We start from the raw sequence: 22,684 nt of genomic DNA, 5'->3' as shown, positions 1-22,684 counted from the left end.
ATATTACTAGAGGCCCGGTGCATGAAATTTGTGCACGGGTGGGGGCCCTCCATCTGGCCAGTGATCAGGGCCAGTCAGGGCCATCTCGCCCAGTCCTGATCAGGGCCGGTGGCCGGGAGAGACTGTGGGAGGGCTCCAGGGTGTGTCCAACCCCATCTCGCCCAGTCCCGATCAGCTGGACCCCAGCAACAAGCTAACTTACTGGTCAAAGCATCTGTCCCCTGGTGGTCAGTGCACGTCATAGCGACCAGTCGGTCGACGGCTCGGTCAGACACTTAGCATATCAGGCTTTTATATATATACTAGAGGCCCGGTGCACAAAAATTTGTGCACTCGGGGGGCGGGGGAGCGGGGGTCCCCAGCCCGGCCTGTGCCCTCACACAGTCTGGGACCCCTCGGGAGATAACGACCTGCTGGCTTAGGCCTGCTCCCGGGTGGCAGAGGGCACGCCCAGTCCCTAGGTGCAGCCCCTGGTTGGGCTCAGAGCAGGGCCGATTGGGGAGTTGGGGCACCGCCCCCTGTCATGCACAGAGCAGGGCGGATCGGGAGGTTGCGATGCCACCCTCAGTCACGCTCAGGGTAGGGCCGATTGGGGGGTTGGGGCACTGCCCCCTGTCACACTCAAGGCAGGGTCGATGGGGAGGTTGCAGCGCCACCCCCTGTCACGCACAGAGCAGGGCCGATCAGGGGGTTGGGGCACTGCCCCCTGTCACTCACAGAGCAGGGCCCATCAGGGGGGTTGGGGCTCCGTACCCTGTCACACACAGCAGGGTCAATCAGGGGGTTGGGAGTTCCCCCCTGTCACACACAGAGCAGGGTCGATCAGGGGGTTGGGGCTCCATACCCTGTCATGCACAGAGCAGGGCCCATTAGGGGGTTGAGGAGCTCCCCCCTTTCATGCACAGAGTAGGGCCGATAGGGAGTTGGGACACCCCGCCCCCTGTCACACACAGAGCAGGGCGGATCAGGGGGTTGGGGAGTTGCACCTTGTCACACTCAGGGCAGGGCCAATGGGGAGGTTATGGCTCTACCCCGTTACACACAGAGCAAGGCCCGTGGAGGGGGGCCGGGGCGCCACCCTCTATCACCCACAGAGAAGGGCCGATCAGGGGGTTGGGTGCCGCCACTGTCACACTCAGGGCAGGGCCAATGGAGAGGTTATGGCTCTACCCTGTCACACACACAGCAGGGCCCGGGGGGGAGGGGGGGTTGGGGCACAGCACCCTGTCACACACAGAGCCACAGGGCGATCAGGGGATTGGGGAGCGCCCCCCATCAGGCACAGAGCAGGGCCGATCAGGGGGTTGGGGCACCTTCCCCTGTCACGAACAGAGCAGGGCAGATAGGGAGGTTGTGGCCCTGCCCCCTGTCACACACAGAGCCACAGGGTGATCAGGGGGTTTGGGCGCTGCCCCCTGTCACGCTGATCCCGGTGCCGGGAGGCCTCGCGGCTCTGCTGATCCCGGTGCTGGGAGGCATATTACCCTTTTACTATATAGGATAGAGGCCTGGTGCATGGGTGGGGGCCGGCTGGTTTGCCCTGAAGCTCCCAACCGCTCCTTTTTTTCTTTTTTTCTTTTTTTTTCATTCTGGGCCAGCTTTAGCTCTGAGGCCTTGGCTGCTGAAAGCCGGTTTCTGGCCTTTGTTTTTCCTTCTGTATTTGATACAATGTTGCGGTCCGGCTGGCTGAAGCCTGGCTGACTAACACAGGTTTCTGGGGTTTTGTTTAGCTTCTATATTTGCAACATAGTTGCTTAGAATTGCAGCTGAGAGGCTGGCAAGTTTGGCAGGGAACTTTGGAGTCCGCAGTCACTGGAGCAAGCAAGCCTCCCTGTTCGCTTCAGTGCATGGCTGCTGGCTGCCATCTTGGCTGACAGTTAATTTGCATAAGGATATGCTGATTAGCCATTGGGAAGGGTAGCGGTTGTACGCTAATTACCATGTTTCTCTTTTATTAGTGTAGATAGATTGTAACTCAAGGTGCGGATGCTCGGCACACACTTTCCCTTCAGCCCCTGGTCTTGGAGACCTCATGTCCTTCCAAGGCTCTGCTCACCCTCTTCAGTTGCCAAACGAAGTAAATTGCATTGTGTGAGTGGAAACCCTTTGCAGGCTCCATGGGTGTGTCTTTACTTCACTGCAGTTCTGATTACCCCAACATAAGGAGAGACACCCTCATTATCAGGTAACACCATCGTGGTAAGACCCCTGCTCAGCCTACTGCAGCAGTTTTAACTAGGCCATGGACCGCCCTAGATGGTTTGGCTCAGTGGATAAAGCCACTGCCTGTGGACTGAAAGATAACTGGGTTCAATTCCAGTCAAGGGCACATTCCTGGGTTTCGGGCTCTATCCCCAGTAGGGGGAGTGCAGGAGGCAGCAGATCAATTCTCTCTCATCATTGATGTTTCTGTCTCTCTCTCCCTCTGCCTTCCTCTCTGAAATCAGTAAAAATATACAGTGTTAACAAAAATAAAAATAGCTCTAGCTGGTTTGGCTCAGTGGATAGAGCATTGGCCTGCGGACCAAAGGGTCCCGGGTTCGATTCTGGTCAAGGGCACATGCCTGGGTTGCTGGCTCGATCCTTAGTAGGGGCTGTGCAGGAGACAGCCGATTAATGATTCTCTCATTGTTGATGCTTCTATCTCTCTCTCTTCCTCTCTAAAATAAAAATATATATATATTTAAAAAATAATAATAAATAAATATAAATAGGCCACAAATCAAACATCGCCACTCTCCATCCAGTCCTCTTACACCCTCTTTTGTCTTTGCTCCCACCCCACCACCCTACATACACACACACTTTGATGGGGTCTGTAAAATGGGGTCAGGATTTCTACTTCAACCAAAGACGATGCTTCTGCACAGCCCTCCTTCCCTGCCCATCTCTGTTCCCAGTCCTGTGGGGTCTCTCCCTCCCTCCCCTCCATCTAACTTGGTGGGCCCTGCTCCCCCCACTCCTCCTGTGACCTCCTGTCTGCAGCCTCCCCCTTTCTCCTCCAGTGGCTGAGCTCCCCAAAGGCTGGGCGTGGTGGTGCAGGGCAGGCATTGCGGTGGTGCCGAACTGCGCAGGCCAGCCCAGATGGCCTGGAGGAGAGCTCGGGTGACGGGTCAGGAGGAGGAGGAGGAGGAGGAGGAGGGAGGGAGGGATGTGGAGCCTGTCCCTTGGGAGAGGCACCGGGCTCCTCGGCTGCCCCCACCCAGCAACTTTTCTAGGCCCCTGTGCAGCTGTCACCCTCCACTCCTCGCTGCCTCCTGCTTCCTTTCAAGTTTTGGACTCAGTTTCTCTGACTCAGCCCTGCCCCCCTCTCTGCTGTGTCACCACAAGCCCAAGGCTGCCCCTTGGCCTTGGGCAGGCGCGCCTGTCCTGTCGCCCGTAATGGTGCTACCCACTCTCCTGGAGTAGTTAGTGAAACTTAACAAATAAAAAGAAGCAGCTCTGAAGATTATAAATTGTGCACTGAGAACACCACAGGCTGTGGAGGGCTGTGCAACAGGGGCTCGGGCCAAACTCTGGGAGCTTCCTGATGGCTGTCACCTCACCACTCTTTCCAGTCCAGCCCACCAAACACCCACAGCAAACTAACCTATCGGTTGGAGCATCTGCCCCCTGGTGGTCAGTGCATGTCATAGCGACTGGTCGAGCGATTGAACTCCCAGTGGAACTTTGGTCGAGGGAACAATTTGCATATTAGGCTTTTATTATATAGGATTGCCAGATTTTTTAGAATATGTCTTCTTGAGAAAAGCTAAAGGAATTGAACGAAGAGTTTCCCACCTAACCCTATAAACTGCTTTCAAAAACCCAATTTCCTCCTGTGACAGAAGATGGTAAGCTCAATGGGAAGAGAGAAGGGCTGAGGACAGGAGCCAGAATAAGAGGAGAAACATGCAAAAGACACCTGGGAGAAACTGAAGGCCTGGGGTGTGCTGGACACCATTATACTGAGAGCCACAGGTAGCAGGCCTCCTGTGGCCTCTCATTTTCACATCTTGAGGGCACGCATATGGGAAAAACAAAGTCCTGGTAGCTAAAACAATTCCTTGACTTTCTATATACACTTAATGAAGCTTGAAGTTAATGAAAGAGGAGGAACTTTTTAAAAGTTAGCAAAATACAAATTTCAGTTCTGTTTAATCCTGTCCAATATTTTCAAATGTTGCTTAATACAGTAACATATACATGAAAGCATGTCCTATGTTAAAAAGAAAACAAGTGGGAATGAAATATATGTAGGTTTAAATTTGAAAGGATTGTTTTTACTTGACTTGAGTAAAATGTTTTTTCTGTCCTTCCATACTGAAATTCTCGTTTTCGTTTACCTTATCATTGAGGAAAGTAGACCTCACGTTAAACTTAGTCAAGAAATAAAAACTCCTGACTTCCCCTACCAATTTAGCTGAAGGTCAGTGCTTAGTGAGCTGTTCCTAGCTGAGTCAGAACTAAATTAAGGATGTAATTAGAGCCAGAAAACTTGGTGCTTGCTGGCAGCCACCACAGTGTCTGAGGAGCTCACGGATACACTAGAAGAGTTTCCCTGTGGGCATTCTCTTAAGTCAACACTCTTTAGCTAATAATACTGTTGTATATTTGAAATACAAGTTTTTCTTAAATTTGCCTATTTGGTCAGGACACAATATATCTTTTTGAAAAGACGTTTAGGGCTGAGAATATGTGTTAATAGGTCACAATACAAATGCCAGAAAGAAATTATTTGAATAACAGGAGCTGCTACAGAGACATTTGCCAGTAAAGATGTTTAAAAATTGAAGAAAAAAGTTGAACAACCTATGAAAGATAATTTTAAGAATGTTTTTTCAGTTGACCAAATACTGCTTATTTGAGTGACCATGGGATGGGGATTCAGTGAGAGAAAATTTGTGAGAGAGCTTATAGATTTCACACTGTAGTGATGATAGTTAAATTAGTTGCCTTTACTTGGAGGAGGAAGTCCTCTGAAGTCCATGAGCTCCATGGAACTTGTCTGAGCTCCTGCAGAAGCAAGCGGCTCACCAGCACCTGTCCACATGTTTTTTTGGATGTATCACCCAGTCCTAGGGATGTTTGATCATCATAATATTAATAGTAATTCTGAGCAGTCACCTTGCAACAATCCTGTTTTTATTTAAAATCATATATTTTTTTAAAAATAGTGATCAAATGTTAAAGTGCTTATCTATAGTTGGCAGAAATATCAGTGAGTCTTCTCTGACTTTTATAAATTTTCTGCAGTAAGTTACTTTTGGGCTGAAGGAGGTGGGGAAATTAAACATCAAACAAAACGATGGTCCTGTGAGCTCATATTTTACACACCTGGGGCTTGCAAAACTGGGGCTGCCTCATTGTTCAAATTCTTTGTTAGTTTTCTGCTATTGATGATTTTGGCTTTTCTGCTACACATTCTGCTGCTTTCTTAGTCTAGTTTTGTACCTTCCTATGGTGGGTCCCTTCTGTGATGAGAATGTCTTTCTGCTCTTGAGGCAGGCAGCTAGTTGCAGGCAGTCAGGTCTGCTGTGTTCGTGTGGACGGGAGGGGTCACAAGCCTTGAACTCTTGTTAAGTTTTCTCTGCACATGATTCAGAATGTACCTGAATAAAAACAGTTGCATGGAGAATAGAAACACTGTGTTTTAATTGTTGGTTTTAGGACTAAAAGTGTGCCTTCTAGTTTACATACTGAAATATTTCAACCTGAAATTGAAATATTCACTTATTTTTTATGAGGGGTATGAACATTTCTTAAAATATCACAAAGTTTGGGTGCTAGAACTCTTCTGTCTCCAACACTAAAAATAGTCTAACTTTAGGTGAGTTTCCTTTGAAAGGGTGTTACAATGAAGATGGCAAATCGCCGTCTCTGATCCCAGCCTCCTTGTCACTGCTGGATTGGTCTGAGTATTTGGGATGAGATGGAGCTGAAAAGGGCAGTTGATAGTGTATGCAGGGGTCCTCAAACTACGGCCCACGGGCCACATGCAAATACAAATATTGTATTTGTTTCTGTTTTGTTTTTTTACTTCAAAATAAGATATGTGCAGTGTGCATAGGAATTTGTTCCTAGTTTGTTTTTTTTAACTATAGTCTGGCCCTCCAACGGTCTGAGGGACAGTGAACTGGCCCCCTGTTTAAAAAGTTTGAGGACCCCTGGTGTATAGGGATCATTCACTCCCTCTTCATTTGTGTTAGGTGCTAAAATTTTTCACTTAGTCTCTTCAGTTATTTCTGATATACTCTAATGGGGCCAAAAAGGCTCTTCCTTTCTTTGATCATGATCCTGAAAAGCAATGCCAGTGGAATTCAGTTTTCTTCATTTTAAATTTGAGCTGTGCACGTTATTTCACTCTCACTGTCCGCCCCTGTTGTAATGAATACTTACTTTTTGCTTGTGCAATCAGGAATTAGGAAACAATTTGAACAGACAGAGCAAAATGTCATATTCATTGCAACTCCATATCCTTTTCTCACCCACTTTTGTCTATTTTCTTACCGTCTGTAAAAAGAAAACTGCATTTGCCCAGGAAGCTGGGAAACAGGAAAGAACTTTCCAGCTCCATTATCTTTACTTGCATGTTATAATTGTTTTGTTTTTAGTAACAAGGAAAAATCAGATTAAATTTTCCATGTGAGTGGGATTGAGAATCACAGTGAAAGTAATTTATTTTACCATATGGTAATTTAACCAAGCCTTCTCAACAATTCGAATACCCCAGCATTCATGGAAGCCTTTGACATTAGAGATGCTTCATGCTGTTAGTTAGGTTATTGCCATTTCTCTGGAATGGCTACAACATGTAACAGCCTTGTTCCTATTTTAGAGTCCCGTGTTTTTGTGTGTGTGTTTTTTAAAATATATTTTATTGATTTTTTACAGAGAGGAAGGGAAAGGGATAGAGAGTTAGAAGCATCGATGAAAGAGAAACATCGATCAGCTGCCTCCTGCACACCCCCTATTGGGGATGTGCCCACAACCAAGGTACATGCCCTTGACCAGAATCGAACCTGGGACCTTTCAGTCCGCAGGCCGACGCTCTATCCACTGAGCCAAACCGGTTAGGGCTAGAGTCCCGTGTTTTAATGGCATTTGCTCAACATGTTCACCTGGGGTTTTAAAAATCACATAGATGAAATATTTGGTAGTGATGTACATAATTCAGTAGTTGCTATTTGAGAGAATTTTAATTTAAAATACAAGTTATTAAAAAGTTGATTTTTAAATTTGGCAATGCTCATGATTATATCCCGGCTTTAAGTATTCAAGTTCCCGGGATTAACTGCAGTTTATTTTTGTATGATAGGTCTAAAAACGTTATTTACCTCTGGCTATGTGTTGTATCAGTGGAATTGGTTTGGGCTGGAAGCATGGTGTTAGTGATTGATGGAATCTGAAGCTCTGCAACACTCTTTGTGGGACCCAGAGTGGTCAGCTTAACATCAGAAACGCTGTGTGTGGCTTGGCATCTAACAGGCTGTTAGGGGCACTCAGCAAGGCTCCTAGGTCCTACCTGCTATGGTTTGTATGTTTGTGGTATCTCTCCCCCCAAAATTTATATGTTGAAATCCTAACTCCCAAAGGTGATAGTATTAGGAGTTCAGGCTTTTAGGAGGTGGTTGGGTTATGAGGGTGGATCTCTTGTGAATGGCATTAGTGCCCTTCTAAAAATGGTGTTACAGAGACCCTAGTCCCTTCCACCACATGAGGATTCAGTGAGGTGCCAACTACGAACCAGGAAGAGGGGAGGAGAGTCCGTACCAGAACCCAACAGTGCTGGTGCCTTGGCCATGGATGTCCAGCCTCTTACTATGAGGAATAAATTTCTGTTGTGTATAAGCCACCTAGTCTGTGGTGTTTTGTTCTAGCAGCCCCATTATCTACGACACTGCACAGTAGATAATGACAAAATGATCACTTCAGTAAATTATAGAGTTCAGTTTAGCAAACAGTAGATGAGAAACTGTTGAGCTTATGAAATATGCATTTCTCTACTCAGGGTGGATTTAAGGGTTGTTTAGTGTTCAGAGCTATCCCATGGGATCTCCCAAAGAGCCAAATTAGCCATGGTGATGAGGAGAGTTTATTAGATCCCAGAACCTCTTTGGAAAAACCGTTAAGGAATCACAGACATCAGGAAAAGGTTCTTCAGCAAAAACCACCTAATAGGCCGGCTGTTCAGACAAAAAATGTGCTTTTTGATATTTTTTAAAAACAGCCTCCCACCTACTTCAAGTGCTGTTTTGATGCCACTGGGGTGGCAATAGTCATTTTAGTCAAGGGAATTCAGGTAACTATTTTTCTATGATTACAGTCACAGTCTAAAGGGTTGTTTGCATTTCTTAGAGTGATATTAAATGCCAAAAATGGTTTAAAGGTAACAAAATGCCTGATACAAAACTTGAGCAATGGTGTTTATTTGGCCTCAAATTATTTAGCTGTGCTCTATGGTAGCTGGATAAAAGCAGTGAATGATCAACCAACTCACGTGTATAGTCCTTTTGGACAAATAGTGCCACCTAAGCTTTCAATGACCACATGATTACTGACCCTCACTCAGACCCTAGGGCCCAAAGATGGCTTTGCTCACTTAGCACTGGATACTGAAATAGAAATCTGCATCATTATATGCTTGGATAATGGGAGAAACCACATAGATCCATATATTGTTTTCCCAACTACATTGTATGCTCTTAGAAACAGAGGATGTGATTTGTATTCACGTGTTTATTCATTCAGCAGGTGCTTGTTAGATACCCTTTAGGTCTGTTGTACCATGAGCTCCATATGTTCAGGCATAATCCTATATAATAAAAGCCTAATATGCTAAGTGTTCGGTCGTCTGATCGTCTGTTCAACCAAAGCGTAATATGCTAATGATATGCTAAGGCCACTCAACCGCTTACTATGACGTGCACTGACCACCAGGGGGTAGTCAACTAGTTGACCAGTTGCTATGACATGCACTGACCACCAGGGGGCAGACGCTCTGACTGGTAAGTTAGCTTGCTGCTACTGCCAGGCCATTGTGGCTCAATGGTTAATGTTGACCCCGGAACCTAAAGGTTGCCTTTTCGATTCCCAGTCAGGGCACATGCCTGGGTTGCAGGCTCAATCTCTAAGGGGGACATGCAGGAGGCAGCTAGCTGATCAATGATTCCTTCTCATCATTGATGTTTCTATCTCCCTCTCCCTTCCTCTCTCTGAAATCAATAAGAACATTTAACAACTTTATTTTTATTTACATATTTTTTATTTATTTCATAGAGGAAGGGAGAGGGAGAGAGAGAGAAACATCAGTGATGAAAGAGAATCATTGATCGGCTGCCTTCTACACACCCCACACTGGGGATCGAGCCCACAACCTGGGCATCGAGCCCACAACCTGGGCATGTGCCCCGACCAGGAATTGAACCGTTACCTCCTGGTTCATAGAGACGCTCAACCACTGAGCCACACTGGTTTGGCTCAATAAACATATTTAAAAAGAAAAAGAGCAAGCTTTTGATATATATTAAAAAAAAGCGACATGGATATATATATTTTTTATATTTTATTGATTTTTTACAGAGAGGAAGGGAGAGGGATAGAGAGTTAGAAACATCGATGAGAGAGAAACATCGATCAGCTGCCTCCTGCACACTCCCTACTGGGGGGGTGTCCGCAACCAAGGTACATGCCCTTGACCGGAATTGAACCTGGGACCCTTGAGTCCGCAGGCTGATGCTCTATCCACTGAGCCAAACCGGTTAGGGCAACATGCATATATCTTAAGGGCATTATGCTAGTGGAAAAGGCGAGCTTTCCAGTCCTGACTGGTTTTGCTCAGTGGATAGAGCATCAGCCTGGGGACCAGAGAGTCCCGGGTTTGATTCCCGTCAAGGGGACATACCTGGGTTGCAGCTCCCCCCTGGCCCTGGCCCTGACCCTGGCCCTGGCCCTGGCCCTGGCGCATGCAGGAGGCAACCAGTCAATGTGTTTCTCTCAGGATTAAAAGAAGAAAGAAAGAAAAAGCAAGCCTTCCAATGAAGTCACAGACTGTGTGATTTCATTGATGTAGTTGTCTTGGTCAGTTTTGGCTACAAAAATACTGTAGACTACATGGCTTAAACAACAAATATTTATTTTTCAAGGTTCTAGAGCCAGGATGAGGAACCTTTTCTTTGCTGAGGTTAATTTGGATACTTATAACATCATTCATGGGCCATACAAAATTATCAACTTAAAAATTAGCTGGCTATATTTGGTCAAACATTTAACTCACCCCTCATGCCTTGACAGGGCCAGACCAAATGATTTCGCAGGCCTTATATGTCCCGCGGGCTAGATGTTCCCCTAAGCCCTATTCTAGAAACTGGGAATTCTAAGATCAAGACTCCAGCAGATTCAGCTTGGATGAGGGTCCACTTCCTGGTTTGTAGACAGCTGCTCTGGCTATATCATGTCATGTATCATGTGGCCCATAGAGAGTGATCTGTGTCTCTTCCTCATCTTATGAGGGTATTAATCCCATGGTGAGGGATTGATGTCCTACTCTCATGACTTAATCTAACCCTAATTACCTCCCAAAGGCCCCATCTCCAAATACCATCACTTTGGGGATCAGGCTTTCAACATAGGAATTTTGGAGAGGCACAAACATTTAGTCCATAGCAATAATATTCTTTAAGTTACGATAACATAGATCAGCGGTTCTCAACCTGTGGGTCGCGACCCCTTTGGGGGTCGAATGACACTTTCACAGGGGTCACCTAAGACCATCGGAAAACACATGTATAATTGCATATTGTTTTTGTGATTAATCACTATGCTTTAATTATGTTCAATTTGTAACAATGAAATTTGGGGTCACCACAACATGAGGAACTGTATTAAAGGGTCGTGGCATTAGGAAGGTTGAGAACCACTGACATAGATGAAAATCAGAGTAATGGTTGCCAGGAGTTAGGGATGGCAGGGTGAGGAGAGAACTCTCAGAGATAACCTGACAGAGATCTTTGTAGTGATGGACTGGTTTTATATTGTGATCGGGGTGGTGTTTACATGTGTCTACGCTATGCACACACATTACACCAATGTCAGATTCCTGGTTTTGATGATGTACTGTAGTTACATGAGAAGGAACCACTTGGGAGAGCTGGATGCTGTATCACCTCTCTGTACTATCCTTATAATTTCCTGTGACAATAATTATTACAAATAAAAAGTTGAAAATTTGATTGCAGATCTTTCAGAATATTTTTAGTTCCTTGGCAGATAGAGAATTCATTGTGTCTTATATTCATGAACCATTAGCTTTTCATAGTTCAACTGTTTTGTCTAGTAGAAATAAGACTGGTTATGAAATAAATAAGATAATTACATTTCATTTTAGTAGTAGTATTTTAGTTACATTTTTAGATCTCTTGCTGATTCAAAGTGCTTAGCAGGCCCTGACCGGTTTGGCTCAGTGGATAGAGTGTCGGCCTGCAGACTGAAGGGTCCCAGGTTTGATTCCAGTCAAGGGCATGTACCTTGGTTGCAGGCACATCCCCAGTTGTGGGTGTGCAGGAGGCAGCTGATCGATGTTTCTCTCTCATCCATGTTTCTAGCTCTCTATCCCTCTCCCTTCCTCTCTGTAAAAAATCCATAAAATATATTTTAAAAACAACAACAAAAAAAGTGCTTAGCAGACTGGTAGCTAATTTGCTCTTTCCTTCTTTCCAAGGTTTGTTAGATCAAGTAGATGGATTATTAACCCCAGTTCATTCATCAACAATTAATTGCATACCTGCTAAGGGGTCGGCTCTATTTATGATGTGAGTACAGTCATGAATAAGACAAAGTTCCTCCCCTCCCCGGGAGTTGCATTTGGCATGTGAAGTGAGGCTAAAAGAAGGTTAAGAATTTGTCCCCAGCCCTCCTTGATACTGTTTGAGCTGAAGGAAAGGCACTCTCCAGTGCCTACTTCAGTGTGCTGCCCTGCTTGTTGGTGTCTCTAAGTAGCATTACCTCGGTATGGGCAGAATATTTTGGATCTGATGGTGTTTCTGGCAGGAAAATGAACATGATTTACAATCACTGGACCTGATACAAATTAAGGACTGTAAAGAATATTGTAAGGCAAACAAACAAATAAGAACCTGACAGTTCTACATCATCATCATCTTCTCTGCTGACATCATTACAAGACCTGTAATATGGTGTAATAAGACATGCCAGTGGCATCCTTATTCGTGATAAAGACCAAAAAATATTAGCTCGCCCAACTTACAGGATTAGCTGGGAATCATATACAAAGAGTTCTAACTAAATTCCAGCTCTCTCCTATTAACTCTTGCATACATCCATTCACTGAATACATTATTGAACTCTTAGTATGTGCCACTTGTGAGGAGAGTAAGTTAAACATAGTTCTTTATTGCACTAATTCAGATTCCTGGGGAAGGAACATAGGGCACATCTGCAAGTATGGCCTGGGCTTTGGGATGCTCCTCAGAGTGTGCCAGCAGTGCCACCTCACCAGGAGCTTATCAGAAACAGAATTTCTAGGAGTGGGGGATGACATGCTCTCCAGGAGAGTCTTATGCTCACCCAGGCTGAGAAGCACAGCGTTAGTGTTGTTGAAGCCCAGCAGCAGCCAGCAACGCACATGGCTATTTCTTTCTCCTGGAGGCCTGCCAGACAGCCCTCTCTTCCTGTAGCAGAGATTACAGCCCATTGGAAGCTGTTCAGCAAAGACTGCGTTGCTATTTTTTTGTGATGTTTTCTAGAGCTTCCAAAATGCCTCTGTAAATCAGGACTTTCTTTATTGCTGGAGCTCTTAATGTGAAGGTCAGCAAGCCTGGGGCTGACGTGTGTGAGGACAGTGGGAGTGACCCTGGCACGGAAGTGGGGGAGGCCTGGACATTGTTTCTCTGGTCTCCTGTCCCGCTGCTCTCTGCCCTGGGCTCCAAGCTCCAGAGCACCCATGATGGCGTTCCCGAGTAGGGTGCACCACCCCTCTGAAATCCCAAAAAAGGAAGAAATCCCCCAGACAGCCCTGAGCAGTGTCCGCCAGGCTAATGGCAATGAAGACGAGAGGGCTGTATCCAAACTACAGCGCAGGCAGAGTGACGTCAAAGTCTACAAGGAGTTCTGTGACTTTTATGCGAAATTGTGAGTGTCTCCTTTCCCAGAGTTTCTTCTTCCAGATGTCTCCTACGTGGGCTCTGAGCAGGGGCTGCCAGGGTGAGGCAGCAGGCTCCAGCAGGCAGCTGGGTTGCCTGGTCATGTACACTTGTGCTGGCTGAAGTGCAGATGTGAAGGAAAATGCTACCGTTAAAGTCATAGTGGTGATAGCTTTGTCTTCAGCAGGCTCCTGATAATAGTATACTTCACTGTGTAGTCCAAGAGGGAGGTCTAGGGTTTTCATTGATAGAATTATAATAGAAAATTTTTATACTCTAAAACTCCCCACAGATAAGGGACAGGTTAGGAAATTGAAAAATGAATTACAGGCTGCTGATAAAAATACAGACTTTTGTTATGTTTAACAGTCAATTTAAAGTATGCTAAGTGGGTTCTTAATACTGTCTCTAGGGTAGTGGTTCTCAACCTTCCTAATGCCGCGACTCTTTAATATAGTTCCTCATGTTGTGGTGACCCCCAACCATAAAATTATTTTCGTTGCTACTTCATAACTAATTTTGCTACTGTTATGAATCATAATGTAAATATCTGATATGCAGGATGTATTTTCATTGTTAAAAATTGAACATAATTAAAGCATAGTGATTAATCACAAAAACAGTATGTAATTATATATGTGTTTTCCAATGGTCTTAGGCGACCCATGTGAAAGGGTTGTTTGACCCCCAAAGAGGTGGCGACCCACAGGTTGAGAACCGCTGCTCTAGGGGAATTGAAGAAATAAAAAAGGATGTTGTGTAACTTGCAAATATATATATCATGCAGTTAACCCTAGAAGTTTATCTAATTCATATTATTAAATGGGTTTTAGCAAACAGTTTATTTTTTTAAATAGTATGGAGTAGTATTTAGACCAACTCATGTAAGATTGTTTGACCTTATACAAATTGTAATCTTGGAATTACTGCAAATTCCCAATTGGTCATTTGAGAGTTATGGAAGATTTGACTGACCTGATTTTCTATTTCCATGAATTCATTCTGTGTGGCATTGCAACAGATGTCATTTTCACAACTCATAAAGAGTTCTTTTTAAGCATAATTGGGCAATTATAATTATACTGTAACTAAAATGCTTGGTGAACTCTCAAGATGCCTTTTGGATTTATACATTTTTTTGTATTTTAACACCAGAAAATTTGTTTCACATATACTTTGATAAGTGAGGCACTTAAATAATGGAAAACTTTATGATGTTAAGCTTTCTGTGTGTGCCTGATTTTTGGAAATAGATCAGCTGAAACAGCTGTGACTAGCCAGTTAGTTATGAAGATTCCATACTAAAGACATATACATACATATATATGTAATAAACATATATCTGTAGCCCTGGCCGGTGTGCTAAGTGGTAATATAGCCTCAGTTGTGCGCCAAACAGTCATGAGTTCAATCCCGGCCCTATGAGTGAGGCAAGCAATCTATGTGTCTTTCTCACATCAATGTTTCTCTCTTTCTCTCTCTCTCTCTCTCTCTCTCTCTCTCTCCCCTCTCCTCTCCTCCCCCCACACCCCTGCCCCGCCCTCCTTCCCTTCCAGGCTCTCTAAAAATTAATAGAAAAAATATTTATATATATATATGGAGAGAGAGAGAGAATCTGCCCAGTGTATATATTTATTGCCATCAACACTTGTGTTGAAAAATTTTATTTAAAATTTTCTGAGAAATTAATTTATTATAGCTAACCAAATGACAGTATATCATTCATGACTTTAAAAAAGTAACTTTTATTATGTGTATTAAATCTAAAAGTCAACTCTTTAAAAAGTACATATGTCAATGTAGATTCATCCATTATAACAAATGTGCCACTTGGATGTGGGATGTTGGTGATGGGGGAGCTGTGCATGTGTGGGTCAGGGGCCATATGGGGAATCGCTGTTCCTTCCACTCAGTTTTTCTGTGAACCTAAAACTGCTCTAAAAAATAGTCCATTAAATAAGCAATCAAACAAAAACATAGTGCCAGAGGATCAAAGTCAGAAAGAAAAGGGAAATGTAAAGAGTTTAGTAGGTTAGTGAGATTATTGGAATTTTTTTCCTGAAAATTTCATCTAATGTACTATTTCTTTTCCTTATTTTAATGAAAAGGAATACTTAAATATATATATATATATATACATATATATATATATATATTACATTATTTCTAAAACTAGTTTATTTTTCCTGTGGTAAAAACAAACAAACCACTGTATGCTTCTTTTTATAATGTTTCTACCTATTTTCTAATTCTAACTATTTGAGTATTTTAACTTGAATGTAAACAGCAATTTTCAACCTTTTTCATCTCATGACACATATAAACTAATTACTAAAATTCTGTGCCAACCAAATTTTGTCAGATTGGCAAAAAATATACATTTTTTTTGCCAGTCTGACAAAAACATAGGTATAATTTTGATTCCTTCACACCGGACAGCTATTGTTGTGTTGGCTGTAGTCTTATTTTTATTTGATAATCTTTTATTTATTTACTAGGTCCCAGTGCACAAATTCATGCACCTTGAAAGGAGCTGTGGGCCGCGAGGCTGCAGTGGGCACAGGGGCTGGTCTCGGCCCATCCTCCGCACCCCCAGTCCCCTGTCTGCCGGCAGCCCTGCTCCCACCACTGCTATTCCCACACGCTGATGGCACTGGCCCTGCTCACACCTGCTGACGGCATGGAGCAATTGGGGCTGGCGCCAGCATCGGGTGCAAGCAGGGCCGGCACCATCAGCAGGTGTGAGCAGCAGCTGCTGCTCCTATCACCCCTCAGGAGCAGGGGGAGGTGGAGAAGCCCTCAGGTGTGATTGGGACTGGTGCCGGGTGCCAGCAGCAGATGTGAGCAGCGGCTCTGGAGCCGGCTGCAGGGGCAGGCGGAGCAGTTGGTGCAAGAGACTGCTGCCGGCCCCAATCGCCCCTCAGGAGCAGGGGGAGGTGGAGAAGCTCTGAGGGGCGATTGGGGCTGGGGCCAGGAGCTGTAAGCGGGGCTGGAGCCAGCAGCAGGTGCAAGCCCTCGGCAGGACCACAGTGCACGGGAGCAAAGAATTTTCAGTAACCACCAGAGGCTCGCCCCGATGACAGCAATCAGCATCCTCCCCGATGACAGCAATCAGCATCCTGCCTTGGTCTGGCGCCCCCGCTCACCTGCTCCACCATTCCGCCGCGGCCAATGCCCACCATGTTCCACCACTCTGCTGCCTGATGCCAACGTCCGCCATATTCCACACGTGCCCCATGGTGGTCAGCACACATCATAGTGACTGGTTGTTCGGTTGTTCAGTTCTACTGTTTGGTCTATTCGCTGCTGTTTTATGTATATAGATTTAATCCTCACCAGAGGATATATTTCCATTGATTTTTAGAGAGAGGGAAAGACAGAGAGAAATATCAATGTGAAAGAAACACATAGATTGGTTGCCTCCTGCATGTGCCTCCACCAGGGCCCGGGCCAGGGAGATGCCTGCAACTGGAATTGAACCCGGGACCCTTCGGTCCACAGGCCAACGTTCTACCCACTGAGCCAAACCAGCTAGGGTTTATTTGATAATATAAGGGAAAAGAGATTGGTGCCCCTGACTAAGTAGTTAGGTACTGCATGTTTCAAATTCTTGTGGCACACCGGTTGAAAATTGCTATTCTATAGTATATACATCAATGACAAATATTTTGACCTTGACCCTTGAGATTTTGTTTTATCAATATTTACTGTATCAGAAAATAAGTATCTTAAGTATTTATTAGTTCACTTAAAACATCAATCTCAGCCCTGGCCAGTGTGGTGCAGTTTGTTGGACATCATCCTGTGCACCGAAAGGTTGCTGGTTTGATTCCCTGTCAGGGCACATGCCCAGGTTGTGGGCTGGATCTCTGGTAGGGGACATGCAGGAGACAGCCAATCGATGTCCCACTCTCACATTGAAGTTTCTCTCTCTTCCTGCCTTCCTCTCTCTCTAAAAAAAAATCAATAAAAATATTTTTAAATAGTAATAATCTTGTGCAATAGTGTTAATAAACATTAATATTAATTTTTAGTGACAAAAATAAGTGTTTTTAAAACAAGAAACACTTGGTGGGCAGTACAGCACTGTGTTACATTTTTGCAAATATCATTAACCTCTGTCTTAATAAAAGACAGTTTCTCATAACTGTTTCTGCATTCATCCTGTTGTAGCATATTGTTTTCTATAAAATCTGCAAAGGAAAGGCGGCGTTCCATAGAGATGTGATTGGAAAAGAAGGACCTTTTGAATATCTAAAAGGGTCACAGTGGGCCCTAAATTTTGAGAACAACTGAATCAAGACATTCCAGGATGGTCTTATTTTCTAGCTTTTTTGAAATTCCATTAAAATCATTGAGAATTTGGTGAATCTTTTGAAAGGGTTTATAATTAACTAGAGGCCCAAAATTTGCACAAAATTTGTGCAAGAATAGGCCTTCCTTCCCCCAGCTGCCAGCACCGGCTTCCCTCTGGCACCTGGGACCCGGGCTTCCCTCGCAGCCCTGGCTTCGTCAGGAAAGGTCGTCCGGAAGGCTGTCCAGTCTAATTAGCATATTATGCTTTTATTACTATAGATAATAATGCTTTATATTTGAGTAGCATCTTCTGGTTTCCACAGTGGTTTTATATACTTTTTCTTATTTCATCTTCAAAACAGTACCAAGAAGTATCCAGGTAGGTGTGGGCTTACCATGCTTCATCCTGGGACACCTGTGGATTAGTCAGGAGAAAGGAGGAAGCACAGCCCTTTCTAGAGCTTTGCTAAAACTCCCACAGTTTGTCTGGCTTATGGCAAAGCCAGGTAAAGAAGGGAATTTTACAGATTTTTCTTCCCAACCCACAGTAATTTTGAAATGACAGAGTAGAAAATTTGTTTTAGTGTGAGGTGTAGGCAAGGTTTGCCAAGTAGTGAGGCTGCCTCCCTTCTTCCCTTTCTCCTTTTTTTAGGGGGGTGGGTGGGGAGGGAGTTAATTCTGCATTTAAGCCTATGAAGTAAAATTGAGTGTGATTGGTATGAAGTTATAAACATGGTACGAGTAAGTTATGGCAAAGCTACAAAATAGGAATACTGTTCTTTGAAGCATTTTGTGGGGGAAAGGCAAAGTTGCCTTCCATTGGGGTGGAGTTAAGGTGAAACAAGGTTATGTGTGAAGACGTTTGTTAAACAAACAGCAAAACAAGGCCTTAATCTGTCTGTGAAATGGAGACTCTCCTTCCACCTGTCTCGCAGGGTGGTGGTGAAGATTCAGAACGTTGGCAGGAACTTGATCAGATGGTCAGAAGCTGCACCAGGGGACCAGACCCACAGGTGCAACTTGTGCTCTGAGTGGGCATCTGAAAATAAACTTACCAAATTACAAAGAGTGGCTTAGCTTAGCCTGTTTAGGGGACCTTCTTCACTTGGAGGCCTTTCAGAAACAAAACAGTTCTTTATGTGAAATTCAGGGAGGCCATTAGAGAATAACTAATTGTCTGATTATATGCCTTATTATATCCTCTTCTTGCAAACTGCACAATGGTTAGGTGGAACTTGGGACCACTTATTGAATGCGTCGTGTGTGTTTCCAGGTATAGTGGAATGATTGGCGAGGAAGTTACCAACGCCTTGGGCTCACCATCAGTGCTCATTTGACTGCCTGGTTTTACTTTCCCCATCTGCAAAGTGTGGTGGTGTCCCTATAGTATGTTCTCAAGTGTTTTAAAATTGATATTATAATATAATTGTGATTTTATTAGCAGGGGACCTGGATTCTAGTCCTATATCTTCCATTAACTAGTTTTGTAGGTTTGGGCTAATCACTCCACTCCTCCAAACCCCCATTTCATCATCTGTAAACTGATCTTTATAATGTAAAATTCTGTGATTTTAAGATATATTTTATAATATTAGTGTTTAATATTTGTCTTACCAACTGGATTATAGGACTAAGGAATTTTGACTGGTTTTAAGAATTACTTGAGCAGTTGCTTTCAACAGGATCTAATCAAAGAGGGATCATCTGTGTCTTTGCATTGGCATGGCATTCATTAACATGAAATTTAGATTCTGTTCTTATAAGGGAGAGAAATTGACTTGAGATGTTGACTTGTGGGCATTTAAGCTACTTATCAAGCTGTAAACTCAAGCTCCATGGGGGCAACTCTTGACTTTTGTCTCTATCCATAGTGCTTAACTGGTGGTAGGCATTCACTTGTATATATTTATCAAAATGTCAAAAAACAAAACAGGTTCCAAGCCGGAGAGTTTTCAGGACATAAGATGCTAGGGCAAAGAGGGGGGACACTTTAGGTGGAGTACTTAAGACACAAACAAAAAATTGGGCTGTATAGATAAAATATGATTTTTGTGATCAGATAGAATGTGCTCTTTAGTTCTTTCTGTTTTTTGGTCTTATGTCTAAGAAAAGGTTAATCTGTGACTTCCTGTCCTTTGTTTTTTACAGTAACATGGCCAATGCCCTGGCCAATGCCACTTGTGAGCGCTGCAGGGGGGGTTTTGCACCCGCCGAGAAGATTGTGAACAGTAACGGCGAGCTGTACCACGAGCAGTGTTTTGTATGTGCTCAGTGCTTCCAGCAGTTCCCGGAAGGACTTTTCTATGAGGTGAGTCAACTTGGAGAGAAGCCTAAAGGTACCATTCTTTTTCCCTCCTCTCCCCTCCCCTTCTTCCTTAAACTTCAGTGTCAAAGATTGTATTGAAGTGCCAGATACAGTGCCAGATATTTGGTATCTGTCAGGTTAGTACGGATGGCTTAGATATGGAATGCTTTGACAGACCCCGCCATTTACACTCTTTATTTCATCCTATTTCAGAACCCATGGTGTCTGTGACTCAACCTATCAGACCTGAGCACTTCAGCTCCGCAGACAAAATTCTTTTATACATTTCAGCCTCAGTTTTTCTGGCTTCTCCACTCAGGTCCCCACTTGCTTGCTCTTGCAGATACCTTTCTGAGTCCTGCCTCTGTGTCCTCCTCTCTCTGAGGGCACCACTGGACGCCCTCTCTGAAGGCAGGCATTTGTTACCTGCTCCAAAACTTTCAGGCAACTAGTGCAACCTTGCTTGCATTTATTTTTTAAAGAGGATCTTGTTTGAAAATGAGTATTTTGGGGGGATACTCTGTCCATATTTAGCTCTTCTATCTATCTTATATTCTTTTCAACATACTTGTTTTTCTTGATCCTCTGGATTACCATGTGCTCTATACTCCATTTGCATTTATTCTTACTATGAATGATACCCCCTTCTCAAAGTAAATGTCTACTTTTGGGACTGGTCTAGGGAGACTGACCTCATGCTGTTGATGAAGATAGAGTGTGTGTGTGTTTGTGTGTATGTGTGTGTGTGTGTGTGTGTGTGTGTAGTGAGAGAGAGAGAGATTAATTTACTTTTACCAACTTACTCCTTACATGTTTGTGTATATATGTTATTCATATATGTATCCCTATATAATAAGAATTTGATGACTATTAGGTACTTAATAAGTAAAATAATAAGTATATAGCCTGTCCTCCCTACCCTATTGAGCTCATTCCTTGTGGAAGAGACTGCAGACTACAGCCAGCCTGGGGCCATTCTACATACTTTGTTTGGAAGGCTCTCGAGGAAGTCAAGGCAGTCTCAAGGAGTGCCAGAGAAGCTATCAGATAGAGGAAGATCTTGGGCCTTTTATTGATCTTCCCCTGGTCTCAGAGCTACTGGAAGCCAGCCTTTGTACATAGCTTGGCCCCTCCCATGTGCTTGCAGGCTCAGTAGAGGCAGTCACAAACTGCAGATAACATGGTAGCTTCAGAAAAGTATCCCAAGGCCAGTTATAGGCAATGTCTGATATTGACCTACACTGGGGTCCTGCCCAAGTAGACCCAGAACCAACATACCTGGTGATGGGCGTCAGATCACAGCAGAGCACCACCCAGTTAGTCATGCAAGTAGCACAACCAAAGAGAGATCCCAGCAGGCACCAGACGAGGCTGGGGCCAACTCTGCTTTGGGTGGCAACCCACCACTATGGCTCAGGTTCAATCCGCATACTCTGCCAGCTTGAGGGTCAACCCCAATCACGGATGGGCCAACAGCAATCAAGACTCAACTACACCCCAGCCGGTGTGCTTGACCCTCGAACTATGAACCAGGAGGTCATGGTTTGATTCTCAATCAGAGCACATGCCTGGGTTGTGAGCTTGATCCCAGTGGGCATTGTGCAGGAGGCAGCCAATCAATGATACTTTCTCATCATTGATGTTTCTATCTCTCTCTCCCTCCCTCTCTGAAGTCAATAAAAATATATTTAAAAATATTTTTTAAAACAGAATCAACTACAGCAAGAGGGCTCACATAACCCACACAAGGGATATTCCTGGAGCACCTAGGTCAGGTGATCAGGAAGATTGCACCATGGAACCCCACAAGATTCCAACTGCATAAGACCACCATACCAAGATTGGGAGTCATAGCAGACCTACCTAATACACAAAGACAAACAAAAAAGGCAGACAAAATGGGGAGACAAAGAAATATACCCCAAATGAAAGAACAGGAAAAGTTCCCAGAAAAAGAACTAAATGAAATGTAGCAGCTACCAGATGCAGAGTTCAAAACAATGATTATGAGGATGCTCAAGGAACTTAAGAATGGATGAATTCAGTGAGAACTTAACCAGAGAAAATAAGCATTAAAAAAGACATAAAAACCATAAAAAAGAATCAGAAGTAAAGACAGTATCTGAAATGAAGAATACACTAGAAGGAATCAATAGAAGATTAGATAAAGCAGAGGATTAAATTTAGAAGACAAGATAACAGAAAACTCCCAGGCAGAGCAACAAAAAGAAAAAAGGAATTTTAAAAAATGAGGGAAGTCTAAAGACCTTTGTGAGAACATCAAGCATAGCAACATTTGCATTAAAAAGGTACCAGAAGGAGAAGAGAGAGAGCAAGGGATTGAGAACCTCTTTAAAGAAATAATGACTGAAAACTTTCCTAACCTGGTCAAGGTAAAAGACACACAAGACCAGGAAGTGCAGATAGTCCAAAATAAAATGAGTCCAAAGAGGCCCACACCAAGACAAGTCATAATTAAAATGGCAAAGGTTAAAGGCAAAGAATCTTAATTTCATTCCACTGTGATCTGAGAAGATGCTTGCTATGATTTCAATCTTCTTGAACTTGTAGAGACTTGTTTTGTGTCCTAAAATGTGGTCTATCTTTGTGAATGACCCATGTACACTTGAGAAGAATGTATATTCTGCTGCTTTCAGGTGAAATGTTCTATAAATGTCAATTAAATCCCTCTGATCCAGCGTGTCCTTTAGATTCTCTGTTTCCTTGTTAAGTTTTTGTCTGGAAGATCTAGCCAGTGAAGTCAGTAGGGTGTTAAAGTCCCCTACTATGACTGTATTGTTGTCAATCCCTCCATTAAAGTCCTCTAGAAGTTTATATATATATATATATATATATATATATATATATATATATATATACTTTTATATATATATATATTTAGGTGCTCCTATATTGGGTGCATATATGTTTACCAAGGTTATAT

General features: G+C 43.7%; 1 protein-coding gene across 8 annotated transcripts in view; it reads left to right on the top strand.

Moving 5' to 3' along the window:
- The window catches only part of LIMS1 (LIM zinc finger domain containing 1), a 163,962-nt gene that overhangs the window by 97,404 nt on the left and 43,874 nt on the right, over positions 1–22,684 (top strand). For 5 of the 8 annotated variants that reach the window (XM_070405861.1, XM_070405862.1, XM_070405864.1 and 2 more), the window contains one exon: positions 19,584–19,743. In XM_070405861.1, coding sequence (XP_070261962.1) covers positions 19,584–19,743 — 160 coding nt within the window. Of the gene's footprint in view, positions 1–11,737; positions 11,790–12,925; positions 13,129–19,583; positions 19,744–22,684 lie in introns of those variants that run through there. The other 3 variants (XM_070405859.1, XM_070405858.1, XM_070405863.1) reach the window with 2 other exon arrangements.

This window comes from Myotis yumanensis, unplaced genomic scaffold (assembly GCF_028538775.1).
Source record: "Myotis yumanensis isolate MYYU_CA2020_CCGP unplaced genomic scaffold, mMyoYum1.0.hap1 SCAF_2, whole genome shotgun sequence".
Classification (NCBI taxonomy): Eukaryota; Metazoa; Chordata; class Mammalia; order Chiroptera; family Vespertilionidae; genus Myotis; species Myotis yumanensis.
This window is presented reverse-complemented; position numbering and strand designations above follow the sequence as displayed.